Source organism: Eurytemora carolleeae, unplaced genomic scaffold (assembly GCF_000591075.1).
Source record: "Eurytemora carolleeae unplaced genomic scaffold, Eaff_2.0 scaffold1183, whole genome shotgun sequence".
Taxonomy (NCBI): Eukaryota; Metazoa; Arthropoda; class Copepoda; order Calanoida; family Temoridae; genus Eurytemora; species Eurytemora carolleeae.
This window is the reverse complement of record NW_019397078.1, coordinates 94,035-108,167: the sequence shown is the minus strand read 5'-3', so window position 1 is coordinate 108,167 and position 14,133 is coordinate 94,035. Positions and strand designations below refer to the sequence as shown.

Genomic DNA, 14,133 nt, shown 5'->3' with positions numbered 1-14,133 from the left:
GGGGGGTTTACTGAACCAGGGAGGCCGAGCCCTCAAATCCCCCCAACCCTACCGTTTAAACGTTTTATTCTGATAATTAACTTTATTATGTCTTTAAGAAGAATTGCGCTAATCACTTTATAAGAGTAACCACACTAGAAAATAACAAAATCTCATAAAGAAAACATGAATTGCCATGCCAGGACTGGGAAAAACTGTTTACTGTTTATGAATCACCTAAAGTAGTTCTACGACATTAATGCTGCAAATAATTTCAAAGATGAAGTGACCTTTAAGTCGTCTTTCAACAGTCAGGTTTGAAGGGACACGCTGTATCTGTACCTTAGGTACCTGGTACAGAGAATAAGCTATCCCCATCTCCTCCCCTGCAAGACCGGCAGCACCATGCCCACAGGCCTCGCTATGCTCGTGATCCTGTCCACACGGCATAATTGTCTGAAAAATTAACAAACACGGAATAAAAATCGTTCTGTATTTCAATCAAAGATTGCAAAAAATTTTGCTCCTGTGGCAGCGGGAGCTATTTTCTAATCACACAAAAAATGCAAACTGTAGACACACACAAACTCTAAAAATAACAAATAACTAAGTTAACATGACATTATTGTTTACATCAAGTGTGGGTGAGGAGAGGGGTGTTAGAGGAGCAATTTTATAAGGGTAGGGTGTGGGTAAATTGATGAATGGTCACTGGTGTGGGTGTTCATTAATTGTGAATGCAAAAAGATTAAAAGAAACTTCATGATCAGATAAACAAATTTTCATTAATACAGAATTTTATATTAAAAACTTCATCATCTAGAGATTTGTGATATTTTGTTTTAAACCTTTTCCGACCAGGTTTACTTTAAAAGTAAATATGGGGAGGATAGGGTATGTTGGATATAGGTTTAAATAAACAAGTTTTTGATTTTCAGGCCCCATTCCGGCAAATTTTCAGATTTGCATTTGCATGTTCTAGAATACAGGATACAGGATTTTATAAAAATAAAGAATTGACTTAAGTTTGAGATCCCATTTAGGTTTCACCAAATCACATTGGAATAAATGTTAAATAAAGGTGTTGGAAACATTCCAATCTGATTTGATTTAATCCTGTATTTTACACGACTGAAAACGAGTTGGGGGAAATCAAGAGGACTTTTCATATCAGGATGGTTAAAGGTTTAATATTCTCTGGATCTACTTGGTTTTCTTGGCGATGGCTGCGAGGAGTGAGTTCCCACAGAGGAATGTAGGAATGGCCAGGATAGCTAAATATCTAGCAGTCTGGAACATATCTAGTTCCATCCAGAAGTAGACATACAGGAGGAATATGGACCCCAGGCCAGTGTGGAATCCTAGAAAAAAAGTTATACAAAATAATCAGATTTAATAAAACATGAATTTTTAAAAATCTAAGGTCTGAATTAATAAAGAACATTAAGAAGCTGAACTAGACAAGGGTATTTAAATTTAAGAATTACCCCCCTCCCCACCCCACCCCATCCAAAGTGGAAATAAAAAATTAGATATCAGAGGGCAATTTTTCATCCTTTTTGATACTTTTTACTCAATAATTTAATAAACCCTAAATTTTTTATTTTACCCAATTCAACGAAGAAACCCCTAAAGATTTACAAATCTAATTTGTGGAGGGAAAAAAACGACTTTCTAATAGGCTAGTGGGGTCATACCTAGTTTAACCAATTATCACTTACCAAGACTAGCAATGGAGAATGGAAAGTTTCCTATGTTTACTCCGAGCTTGAACCACAGACCGAGGAGGATGAGGACAGGGGAGAGGCAGAGGAGGGTAAACATGGAGGATACAGCAGGTGGAGGTCGGGTCTCAGGTTCTCTAGAAAATATATATATTTTTAATATTAGATTCAATACATACACTTTTTGGTGGATGATAAAATTCATTACGATCCTAAAATGATGCCTGATGGAAAACCACCATTTTTAGTGAGTAACTTTTGAAATTGAAACGGCCGCATCTAAAAATACTTCTTTCTCGTTCATCAACTCACAAAGTTCTAACGAAACTTAACTAAACTGATGTAGTAACTAGTAAGTAGTAATTCATAATGCATAGAATAAGGTGAATCGTGTAGGAATAGAATTAAATTAAAAGGTTTGCACTAGGGTGACACACGAAGTGAAAGTCATAAAATCATAAGGGTCATAGGTTCTCGGTGCGATAATTATATAATTTGTTTGGACAATTACGAAGAAAATGATAAATAACATGATACATTCAAGAAATTTTTTTAGCTATGTAGATTTTAGAATACAATGCATATTTTCGAAAAGTATGTCAGACGGTAAAAGTGGTCAGATTTGTTTGACTAAATGTCACTTCATTCCGGTCTGCATCATACAAATATCCCAACTTAGGCTTTTTTAAGTACAACCTAATCAACACCAAAGTAAAAAAAATATAATTTTACATTTCATTACCTGAACAGATGCTTAATCTCTGGTTTGGTTTGGTAAGGTCCTGACTCCTCCGTGTCTCCGGACTCTGGTAGAGTAAACTCCAGATCAGCAATATTCCAGGATATAGGGTTACTTACAGCAGCATCACCTACGTATTTATAATATATTTTAACATCTCTAAACCATTTTGATTTTAAACATATAAAACATACATTTTTGTTTATATATAGAGCACATCTTTACATGGTTAAGAATTCATAATTCTCGATTGTGGATTTATATCTTCTTGTTGACATGCATTTCATCCTTCTGTGAAAGACAATATTTGGTCGCTACAATAAATACTTTTTTCTTTGTAACTATATCTTTCTAATTTAACTCTAAAATAAAGTGTTAGTTGTCAAACTTAAAATCTGAATTTGTCAATAATGAATGTGAATTTAGAATATTTGAACATTGTGTAAAAATTTAAATTTAAACGTTTTCCGAATACTATCTAAGTCATTAAGAAAGGACCATACAAGATTACTTCTTGGGGATCCAATTCATTTTGAAGCGGATCCGGATTCGACAAGATAACAAAATGAATCCTATCCTGATCCAATACTTTAACATTTGTTTCAAGATTTATTGACTTTTAACAACATTTATTCTTCATTTTTTATGCGGAAACTTCAAAGCTTACCAAGGATGAGAGCCAGATTGTAGTCTCCGGTTTTAAACTCGGAATTTTCCGCCCCAAGATCCAGTTCAAACTTGTAAACCTTGCTGGAGTCCGCCTCCGCCACGTAAACTATTTCAGCGGCGGAGCTGGCACTTGAGATCTTGACGAAGGCTTGATGGACGGTTATCTTCTTGTTCTCTGAGTTGACGATGTTGAAGCTAAACTGTAGTTTCTCCTTGTAGTCAACACTCACCTTCTTACCCTCCTGATGAAAATATTGAAATGTGATCATAGAAAAAAACTGTAATTTCTTATAAAAAAATATTTAAGTTTTTGAAATGGTGAATTTTAGCTTTAAAGGAAAAAAGGTAATATTTTGTGGAAGAAAGCAAGAATTTATATTTTTCTGATTTATACGAAAAGGTCAGAGAAAATGATCAAATATATAATCCCAAATTTTCTTTTTGACCTGGAAACATTTAACGAGATGACTTAAACTCACAGAGGAATTTATTAAGGATTTACCAGAGGGTGGAGGGGGCGTTGGGGGATGGGGGGATGAACAGTATGTAGTAGCCTTTAATTAAGGTTAGATAAGATAGATAAGATAAAGTTTATTGCTAAAATAAATGTATCTGTATACAGATAGAGTTTACAATCACAAAATTGATGATTATATTAACAGTACAAGTATAAAGTTGAAACTATTTCATCAAAAACGGCAAATCCATTTTGCACCAGGAAAATAATTATTCAGTATTAATTGTTAAGAAACATTTTTAAAATGATGATATATCAAAACTCATTCAGTAATTAACAATTTAAAAATCAGCGATCATAGGGTAATATCGATTTATCATTTTTTTTTCAAAACCAGTTGATTTTGGTATCAAATTCAAAAGGTGCGTCATGAACCGCTGAATAATTTGTCCGTTTTTTGATATTTAAAAAATGTTGTTGAAGGCTAAAAAATAGATCTTTGATACCCTAGCAAACATTTTTTAAATAATTTTTTTATAAATCGTTTTTTTATGATTTCCTTAATTTTTAATGGATCTTTACGAAAAAAATGTTTTTGACTTGGAGATAGGGATATAGATACTCAAACCTTTCTTTGTTTTACCCAAAGGAGTTAATGATTCCTAAGAAAAGGCGAGAAAGCCGTTTTAAAAAGAAAAAGAATTTATAAAGTGAGTTGCTCTGAAAGATATTGAACCTATAATGAATCTTAGTATCTGAGAACAATAAGCTCAATCATTTGAATTTAATTTTTTAAGACGGATATTTTAATACCCATAATGATTTGTTTACACGAATTTGGTTTTCTGGCATATTTTAGTGATTTGATTTACTCAAAAAATCTGAAATCTGAAATCTATTTATAGAATGTATTAAAGAAAAGTGCAAGATGTATTTAAGCATGTTCATCAAATAAGTGCCAAATAGTTTCACCTTTTCTTAAAATGACCGCTAATTACCTTGTTGGGGTAAACAGCTTTAAATGACCGGCCTGCTGTAGACTGGTCTCCGTCAGTTATCTAAAAACAAAAAACACAGTTCAAAAATAAAATTGACAACGTCAGATCAAAATTGGGCAAATAGCATCAAGAGTGTATCAAGCCAGTGTGCTCAGGATTCGGGATCGCAATATTTTGGACCGGATATATTGACACTGACAGATCAGTAAAACTCTCATCATAATTAAAAAGTTTCAAAATGAAAACTAATGCAAAAAGGGAACATTTTAGAATATTTTTTTAAACTCTGATTTCTTTTTTTTACAGGATGTATAATGTATATCCTGGTATGGTACGAAGCACTGGTAGAAAAAATTTAGGGGTTTTTACACAAGTAATTTAATTAATTTAGTAAATTTCTCAAAATATATTTCACCTTAATCTCCGCATTTTGTACACTGATCTTGGTGAGAACCTTGACCGCAATCTTGACTCCAGTATTCCCGACGAACTTACCGGAACCCTTGGCCGGAACAGCGGATACGGTGAGCTCGTAGAAACCGGAAACTGGTTTGAGAGACATAAAATCCAGCTGGTATCCGGCTCCAACCTTCTTCAACTCCTTGGCGGAGGCAAGGATGGAGTCGTCCTGGGCCCAGGTAGCGGAGTCAAGGGTAACCTTCAGATCTCCGACATCTCCGCCCTAAAATTTTTTACTTTTTACTTTTTTACTAAAATAGTATTAAAGGAATTGTTCACGAATTTTTAAAATTGTTTAGGGATTACAAAAAATCTTCCAACATGAATTGGCTGGATATAGTCTATTCAGGTTTTTCAGTGGTAAAAGTTTTAATAATCTTTAAAAAATGTGTATCTAAAGTTTTGTCAATGAGATGTGGTACTTGAATTAAAGAAATACCAAGAATATCCAACTATTTTAAATCAATTTAACAAAAACTAGTTCTTGAACCAGAAAATCTTGCAGTACAAGTTGATATAAGGAAATATGAGAACAATTATATTTAATTTCTCTGGGACAGATTGATTGAAAATGATAAGTGTGGATAATCTTTAAATGGAAAAATGGGTTTAATCGATATAAAATAATCTTGATTAAAAATACTTTTATTGTAATTCCAAGTGAATTTACAGAAGGGGGGGGGGGGCGTCAGGACATTCAACCCCCTCCCCTCACACGTGTTAATAAAATTATAAATAAATTCAAACCCTTAGACTTTTTCGTATCAAGAATGAAGGAGCTATCCATGTTTCTCTTTATGAAATTTGTTTATTTTCGATTGTGGTTTCTCTAATCTAAATATAAATTTGGCTTGTCTGTCTGTCTGTTTGTTTGTTTGTTTGAATCCAATAAACGTCAAAACGGCTGAACCGATCGAAATGCCTAATCTCTAAAAAGTGACTGGCGTATTTATGCTTACATAAACAATAAGGTTAATTATAAGAATTAAACATTTTTCCAGGTAGAAAAACAACGATATATTCTACATTATTGATCAGATAAAGGTTTAAAGAGTAACTTTGAGAATTAGGAATGCCCTGCATTATATATAAGGTTACTTAAAAGTACAACGAAAGTCTCTAAAAATAAAGACCAAGATTTCAGCCGGAAAATTAATATTGATAGGTGTTTATCCTTTACCTTGAGATCAGTTACTGATAGAATAAGATTTGGTTCCTCCGAGTTGACAGATATAGAGCTCGCCAGGGAGATTGAGAGAGGAGTAAACTGAGCTGATCCAACCATACTCTCAATACCCTCCAGTAGATGGAGACCACCCTGAGATAGATGTAGATATAAACCCTCCAGTAGATGGAGACCACCCTGAGATAGATGTAGATATATACCCTCCAGTAGATGGAGACCACCCTGAGATAGATATAGATATATACCCTCCAGTAGATGGAGACCAACTTGATATAGATATATACTCTCCAGTAGATGGAGACCACCATAATAGACGAATAGATATACACCCTCCAGTAGATGGAGACCAACTTGATATAGATATATACCCTCCAGTATATGGAGACCACCCTGATAAAGATAATAGATATACATTATACACCCTTCAGAAGATGGAGATCACCCTGAGATAGATGTAGATATATACCCATCAGAAGATGGAGACCACCCTTAGATAGATAGATATATACCCTCCAGTAGATGGAGACCACCATGATATAGATGTACCCTCCAGTAAATGGAGACCACCCTGAGACAGATATAGATATATACCCTACAGTAGATCGAGACCACCCTGAGATAGATAGATAGATATATACCCTCCAGTAGATGGAGACCACCTTGATATAGATATACCCTCCAGTATATGGAGACCACCCTGAGACAGATATAGATATATACCCTCCAGTAAATGGAGACCTCCTTGAGATAGATAGATAGATAGATATATACCCTCCAGTAGATGGAGACCAACTTAATATAGATATATACCCTCCAGTATATGGAGACCACCCTGAGACAGGTATAGATATATACCCTCCAGTAGATGGAGACTACCCTGATAAAGATAAATAGATATACACCCTTAAGTAGATGTATACCACACTGAGATAGATAAATATTTACGCTCCAGTAGATGTACACCACTCTAAGATAGATATAGATAGAAGCCCTTAAGAAGATGGAGACCACCCTGAGATATATATTCACCCTCCAATAGAAAAAGACCACGAAAATTCAGTCTTTCAATTTTTCCTTATCTCTGATCCTACGCACAAGTAATCCTTCATCCCAATATCATTGATTCCTACACGAGCAACCCTTGATCCTTACAAGAGCAATTCTTCATTGATCTAATATCCTTGATCCTTACACTAGCAATACTTCTTCTAATATCCTTAACCTTTAAACAATCCCTTTATCATAACATTCTTAACCCTTACACTAACAATCCTTCATCATTACAAGAACAATCCGTCATTGAAATAATATCCTCGATCCTTACACTAGCAATCCTTTATTCTAATAACCTTGATCTTTGCACTAGCAATCCTTCATCCTAATATCCTTAATCCTTACACGAGCAATCCTTTATTCTAATATCCTTGATCCTAACACTAGCAATCCCTCATCCTTATATCCTTGATCCTTTCACTAACAATCCTTTATTCTAATATCCTTGATCCTTACACTAGCAATCCCTCATCCTGATATCCTTTATTCTTGCACAAGCAACCCTTACAACAACAATCCTTCATTGATATCATATCCTTGATCCTTACACGAACAATCCTTTTCCTTTATCCTAAGATCTTTGATCCTTCTACTAGTAGTCCTTTATTCTAATATCATTGAGCCTTGCACTAGCAATCCATTATTATAATATCCTTGATCCTTAATCTAGCAATTCTTCATCATAATATTATTGATCCTACATTTTAATTCCTAATATCCTTAATCACTAAACTAGCAATCCTTCATTCTAATATCCTTGATCCTTTCACTAGCAATCCTTACCTTGGGTTGTTGAACGGATTTCCTAGAGAGAAGATAGTTAGCAAATTTCACTGCCTGATCCCCGGTCAGTGGCAAAGCTTTCTTGGTTTTGGCGGCAAGGTTTGCGGCACCGGTCAGCACAATACTGGTGACAGATAGACCTCCCTCAAACTGTAGAAGGTTGCCGTCAACTTCGTCAGCCTGGACTACAGCGTCTTCGATACGGTCAAACACAGCGCTCTGGTCCCCTGGATATTAAACATTGAAGGGACTGTAGAGGTATTTTAAAGAGAATCTTTTTTCACAAAAGTTGAATGTCCGATTCACGACTTTAACATTCAAACCCCAATCTCTTTAACATAGAAGATATCGGTGCTTTTCTAAAAATTCTGAGAGCAACTTTCGTTGTCTCTGCAGTAAAACCCCACAATTCACTTAAACGGCGAATAATGTAGAAAAATCCAACTCAATAAAAAGTGTAAAATAAAAGAATCAAGGATTAATTTTCTTAAATAAAATTGCTTTAATAAATATAACAATAATGTTAGATATAAACTTAATTAACACTGAAAATACTTTTTTATGAACTTCTCTAAATAAAATTGTTAAAAAAGTTTAAAATTAATTACTTACCCTCTAGAAGGGCAGCGACGTGAAAAGCAAGTCCCAAGCTGAGCAGAGAATCATCTTTCTTGAGCGCGTCGGTCAGCGCCTTAGCAACTCCCTTCTCCAGCTTTCCTCCGGCGCTAGTCAACGCCTTGCTGGCGAAGTAGATTGTAGCGGTGGTGCTTCCCTCGCCCAAACTTGTTTTTAGCACCTCACTGGCCTGGAATTAAAACAGTTAATTAATAAAGGTTTCTTATCAGAGGTGTTAGCTTTAAGAAGCAAATATTCGACTGGGTTTTATTTTTGAAGTAAAATGATTGTGGAACTTTAATTAAAATGCAAAATAACCGCATGCAATTGTTCGTTCTTTTCAAGATTTCGATAGCATCAACTTAACTTGACAAAAAACTGACCCAGAACCCTTTAAAGGTTTTTAGCCTCGAGTTGAAATTATCGACCCAGAGTTGGTATTTGCAATAAACCAAAGATTTCAATGGATTTTAATGATCGTGGGGGGGGGGGGCTAAGCTTTAAACTCCCTCCCTTCTATACGCCTCTGTTGTCAATAATTACAAATATGTATATGGGAAAAATGTTTTACCTTGGCTCCAAACTTGATCGGGCAGCCAAGAGCAGCACCAGTTCCGCTGGCGGCTTGAAGGTTCTCTACAGAGCTGTCATCAGCCAGCTTAGCAGCAGCAGAACACAGCTCTCCCTTGTTGGGAGCAGCTTCGCCAAGCAGCTTCAGACCAAGGACAGAATAATACACGCTGGTTATATCAGAGGCAGGGTTGCTGTTCTGTAAAAACAAACAAAATTAAAAACAATAAATACCAAGGCCGGGGACAAAATAAATTCCAAATATGATTCTACCAAATCTAGTTGGCAAGACATTGCACCAACATTTCTTAAACATTTCTCTGAAAAATTCAGCTGAGACATTGTTGCTAATTACTGGTTTAAGAGGACTAATCCAAAGTGTAGACGACAAGGTAATTTCCTAGTATACGAATTTAACCCCCTCCCCCCACTTCTATCAATGCATTTTCTTCCTGCCAGTACCACGATCGACTGTGATCGAATGTAATGTTATTTCATGATTTCATCATAAATAAATAATGGCATCTGCTAATGCTTTCATACAAGACTAAGGGGCCGAGCACCGCGGCTAAAACAGGCTAAAGGGGCCGGTCGCTGCGGCCACATGACCAACTATATCCTTATATTTTTTTATTAACTACCTAAAACTCGATAAAAATTTATGTACAAATAAATTGATAAAAAAAAGAGAGGGGGAGTTTGGGTCCAAAAATCGTAACCAAAAATAAATGACAAAATATAGGTGGTAATTCCAAAAATATGATTTTTGGACCCCCCCCCCCCNATCACAGTGCTCAGCCCCCTAGCCTATATTGTAGCCGCAGCGCTGAACTGAACATGAAAGATAGTATTGTGTCGGGAATGTAAAGGTCCCATGGTTTACCTGAAGAAAGACTGCCTTAAGTCTGTTCCTGTCTGCCTGGGTGAGGTGTGAGCTGGGGGAGATGGCCTGCCCCGTCATGGCAAGGGTCATCAAGATAATTAACTTCATCGCCACAATTCTTTCACTTTCCTCTGAAAAACACGATCAAATTGAAGTTTTATCACATTTTCTAAAACATAGACCGTCAACAAATAGCTTCAATCATTAAAGACAGTGCTCGTTTCACAGCGTAGAATGAACAAAATGAACAAAGTGCACGATCACACGAATTAAAAAATAACTCGAATGTCACTGTCAGCCCGGCAGAAATTGTACTCAGTCACCGCAGTGTACACTTGAGAGCCAGGAAGATGGAAACCGGTTTTTAAAAACAGGGGAAATTTACTGCACAATATTCATATCATCGGGATTAATTAAATTAACATAAAAACGTTTTAAGAGACAAATATAAACAAATTATTGTTATTTTTAATTTATATCCCTGGCTTTGAAATTGTTCCAGCTACGTGGCGGCCTCTAGTTACTTTAAAGTTTTTAAATATGAACCAAACAGGAATTGACAAAAGGTAGAAATGACTGTCCACGAATGCAAAAACATTTTGTTTTTATTTCTATAACTCTTTTGTAAAAAAAAAATTCTTCCTGAAATAGTTCTATTTTGAATTTTAAAAATTTCAATTGAGCAACAAAGAATCTTCTTGATTTTCACGAAAGAAACTACTCAAAGACGACATTAATGAACAGGGTTATCAAATTACGATTATCCTATCCATCCATTGAGGGAGGGGGTGCAGGCAGCAGAGGCACCATGATCCCCGCAAAAATGGGTACCCGCTCATCGAACCTAGAGGAAACGAACCTAACGTTTTTCTGACCTAACGTTTTTCCGACCTAATAATCTGTATAGGTTCGATTAGCGAAATGTCCCAAACTGACCTATAATATATGAAATTGTAAATTATAATTAATATTGTGATTTATATTAACCAGAATCGATTTCTTTTTTTTATTTCATATCATGTGTTGACTTATACTGAATATCCGGTTGGTAACGTTAGTTTTTATTGTTTGAGTATAATACACATTTTTCGTCCCCCCTCCCCCCCTAAAATGTTATAAGGGGGGAAAACAATTCTCGCGCTTAGCCTTACAATTTTTCCACCTTGGCCTCTCTAACATAATGTCTAGTTGCGCACCTGTTGCATTGTACTTTCACCCAGTCACAAACTAAAAGATTAAGAAAGGAAATAAATTACATACAGGGTGTCCCACGAAACATGACAGTATGCAGGACGACTTGAATGTCGTCTTGATTTTTGATATAATTTGCTGCGTTTATTTGTCAACCTAATTTTAGAAGTAAATTTCTAGAGATAATAATCANTTAGATTATGAAGAGCTTATGGATTCCTTTAATCTACAGATACGGCTCAAAAGGCAGAGCATAAAGAGAAAATTTGGAATTGGGGATAATGATGAAGTTGAAACTAAAAAAATGAAACTCGAAGAAGAGTATGTAGAGCAAGTAGAAGTAAAGGTTGAGGATGAAGAAACTATTTCAGCTTTCAGTAAGAAACATTATTTCTTTTATTCGCCACAATGGATTTTTAACTACTCAATTTCGCCCAAAATAAAAGTTGCTCCAATCGTTTTGACTAGAAAACAATCAAGTTCCGGAAGGACTCAACAATCACTGTGGAGTGGGGGGTACGCTACGCGATCCGATAAGTATTTTGGAAGTTATGGTCAAAAAACTGATTTATTTTTATTAAATTGACGATTTTCAGGACGAACGACTTAGAAAATTCGAAATGTCGGTTCAACTATGGTGACTCTATACAAATACGCAATTATTGTAAAAATCAAAATTCCAAAATTTCATAAAATAAAAAAGTTTTTGTTTCGATACTTTGCTCATTTTTAATAATTGCATTAATTGAAGATTTATATAGCCCTTCGACGTTCGAGCCGGCATTTTGCTTTTTATAAGTCCGACATGGTCAAACTCGTCATTTTCGTAAAAAATCATTGTTTTTTTGCCTGTACGTCGCCGAAAATTATCAGATTGCATCTTCAACCCCACTAATAGTTGATGTAATTTATCCTCAAATTTTATCTTTTCTGGATTAAATGATTTTGAGCCACCTTTATTTTTGGTCATCTAGAAAAATCGAAATCCTTTCAGTCAATATCAATTAAGAATTATTAATCTTCATGAAAAATGCTTTTCATAGATACCCTACTTCACTATGTGCAGGTGGACGCGCAGAGGAACTCCATCAAGTACACCGCAGTGGAGAACAGAACCATTGAAAATCAACATCAAGAACTTCATTATCATTTTTTTTACTTATATCCTGTTGTTTGTCTAGTTACTTACCTCATCCTTAATTCTGTGTCAAATTCGACAAATTCGTCTGAAAATTGTCAACTATTCACACTCAAAAAGTCGCTATACGCTGTAAGTTGTCATTTTTCGAACAGTCTTCTAGTTATATTACGCAGTTCAATCTAAATATTTATCCACAGGATGTCCCAAAAAAACTGTCCAGTGATGGAGTAGCAGCCTCCAGTGCTGGAGGAGCAGCCTCAAGTGATGTAGGAGAAGCCTCAAGTGATGGCTCCAGTGATGGAGGAGCAGCCTCCAGTGATGTTCTGGGTTCCCTTTTCGAATTAGAACTATTTGGAATAGTTGAAAATAAAATTAACCAATGCGCGAGATTATTTCCCTGTAATCCTCCAAGTTGACTGACTCTTAAAAATCTTTGAACCCAGTTACAGAAAAGTAGTGAAGGAGGGTAGACCGGAACCAAACTTATAAAAACTATTCAGTCTCTCACCAAGGCTAGTGTTGTTTTCCCCATTTTAAAATCTTATTTCTTTCCTTTCACAATTGATTTATTTTTTTTGTCTTCATCAGAAAGAATTTATCGTTACAATTTTTTAATTTCTCCTGCGGTCAAACATTTATTTTACTGAATCCAACTTTAGACTTTGCATTATTTTTGTTTTATCAATTTAAAAAATTAACAAATATTTCAGATAATTATAAAATAAATATGGTAGAGGAGTCGGCTAGTGTTCTTACACCTCCGGGGAAAAAGATGAAACAAGCCAGACTTCCCTTCGCTCCAGTTAACAAACAGTCAAGTAAGTTCCTTAAAAAAAATATAAAAAATCACTCATTTTATTTTATCAGTTTTGTGCTCAAATATAAGACATTTGGACATAATGACTTTACAAAATCCCTGAATGATGTAAATATCTCCGTCTTTTCTTTGACAAAGTTTAAAAGGGCACAATTTTGAAACTAGAATTTAAAACGTCGAATGTCCCTTTAAAAGCAATATATTTAAATGATGTTCTGTTTTCCTTGTATCTACTAGGAAATCCTAAGGCCGATACTTAAGTAAGATAGTAAAAATATGCAATGCTTGATCTCGATATGAACTGTGGAAATTTTTTAATTTTAAGGCAAAGTATCTAAATTTAAAGCTACTATTGCTTGGGTTCCGACCATGGGATATCTACGAGTAAATAATTTAATCCTTTGACAAAGGATACGAGTAAAATTATTGTTTCAAGGATTAACAATTCAAAAGTTTTTATCCTTGCCCTTGAACAGTGTATTTGTTCAGGTGAAGGTGAAGAAGTGCAAAGGAAGAGAAAACTCTCAGATGCTGCAGCCGCTACTCCGGAACCAAAGGAACAAAAAAAAAAAACAAAAAAAACAATTATTTTATTAACCAGTGTTAAGCTGAAGTAAAGTTGTCTGTTTTTAGTTTTAAATTTACCAGAAGAAATTCTGAGTAGAAGCATTTTTCACCGTGNTATATAAGTACAGTATTGCATATAACTCAAAATCAAGAAACTACTTCATTTTAAGAGAAATGAATAAAGACAACTTATTTTTTTTTTGAATGAGCTTCATAATACATTTCGAAATAATGTTTTTCTTGGAGCAGTTGCTAAAAAGTAAGATTAATTGAAAGCATTTGAATAATCTACTTTTTTTTAA

The 14,133-nt window shown here is 35.0% G+C and overlaps 2 protein-coding genes and 1 long non-coding RNA gene across 3 annotated transcripts in view; 1 reads left to right on the top strand and 2 right to left on the bottom strand.

Moving 5' to 3' along the window:
* Positions 1 to 434, bottom strand: part of LOC111711660 (PITH domain-containing protein GA19395) — a gene marked incomplete at its 3' end in the record, with an annotated part of 1,806 nt that extends 1,372 nt beyond the window's left edge. The window contains 1 exon segment of the mRNA XM_023486053.1: positions 322 to 434. Within this exon segment, the coding sequence (XP_023341821.1) occupies positions 322 to 429 (108 nt within the window).
* A 24-nt stretch (positions 435 to 458) lies between these two features.
* Positions 459 to 10,345, bottom strand: LOC111711659 (dolichyl-diphosphooligosaccharide--protein glycosyltransferase subunit 2). The gene is made up of 11 exons (XM_023486052.1): positions 10,116 to 10,345; positions 9,234 to 9,431; positions 8,660 to 8,852; positions 8,048 to 8,274; positions 6,206 to 6,343; positions 4,982 to 5,248; positions 4,567 to 4,626; positions 3,110 to 3,353; positions 2,446 to 2,572; positions 1,701 to 1,840; positions 459 to 1,340 (listed from the first exon to the last, which is right to left on the bottom strand). Exons 1-11 carry the CDS (start codon positions 10,221 to 10,223, stop codon positions 1,183 to 1,185), a joined length of 1,860 nt encoding a protein of 619 aa, XP_023341820.1. The 5' UTR covers positions 10,224 to 10,345; the 3' UTR covers positions 459 to 1,182.
* Positions 10,346 to 13,136: 2,791 nt separating this feature from the next.
* Positions 13,137 to 13,834, top strand: LOC111711658 (uncharacterized). Its single transcript, XR_002767299.1, has 2 exons — positions 13,137 to 13,265; positions 13,754 to 13,834. It is a non-coding gene; the product is annotated as an uncharacterized LOC111711658 (long non-coding RNA).
* Positions 13,835 to 14,133: the final 299 nt, after the last annotated feature.

Excerpts from the sequence above, each read along its gene's own strand:
- LOC111711659 (XM_023486052.1), bottom strand. The coding sequence starts at position 10,223 with ATGAAGTTAATTATCTTGATGACCCTTGCCATGACGGGGCAGGCCATC. Across the intron at positions 3,354-4,566 it reads AAGCTGTTTACCCCAACAAG|GAGGGTAAGAAGGTGAGTGT; the intron begins GTAATTAGCGGT and ends TATTTTCATCAG. Across the intron at positions 1,841-2,445 it reads GAGATTAAGCATCTGTTCAG|AGAACCTGAGACCCGACCTC; the intron begins GTAATGAAATGT and ends TATATTTTCTAG.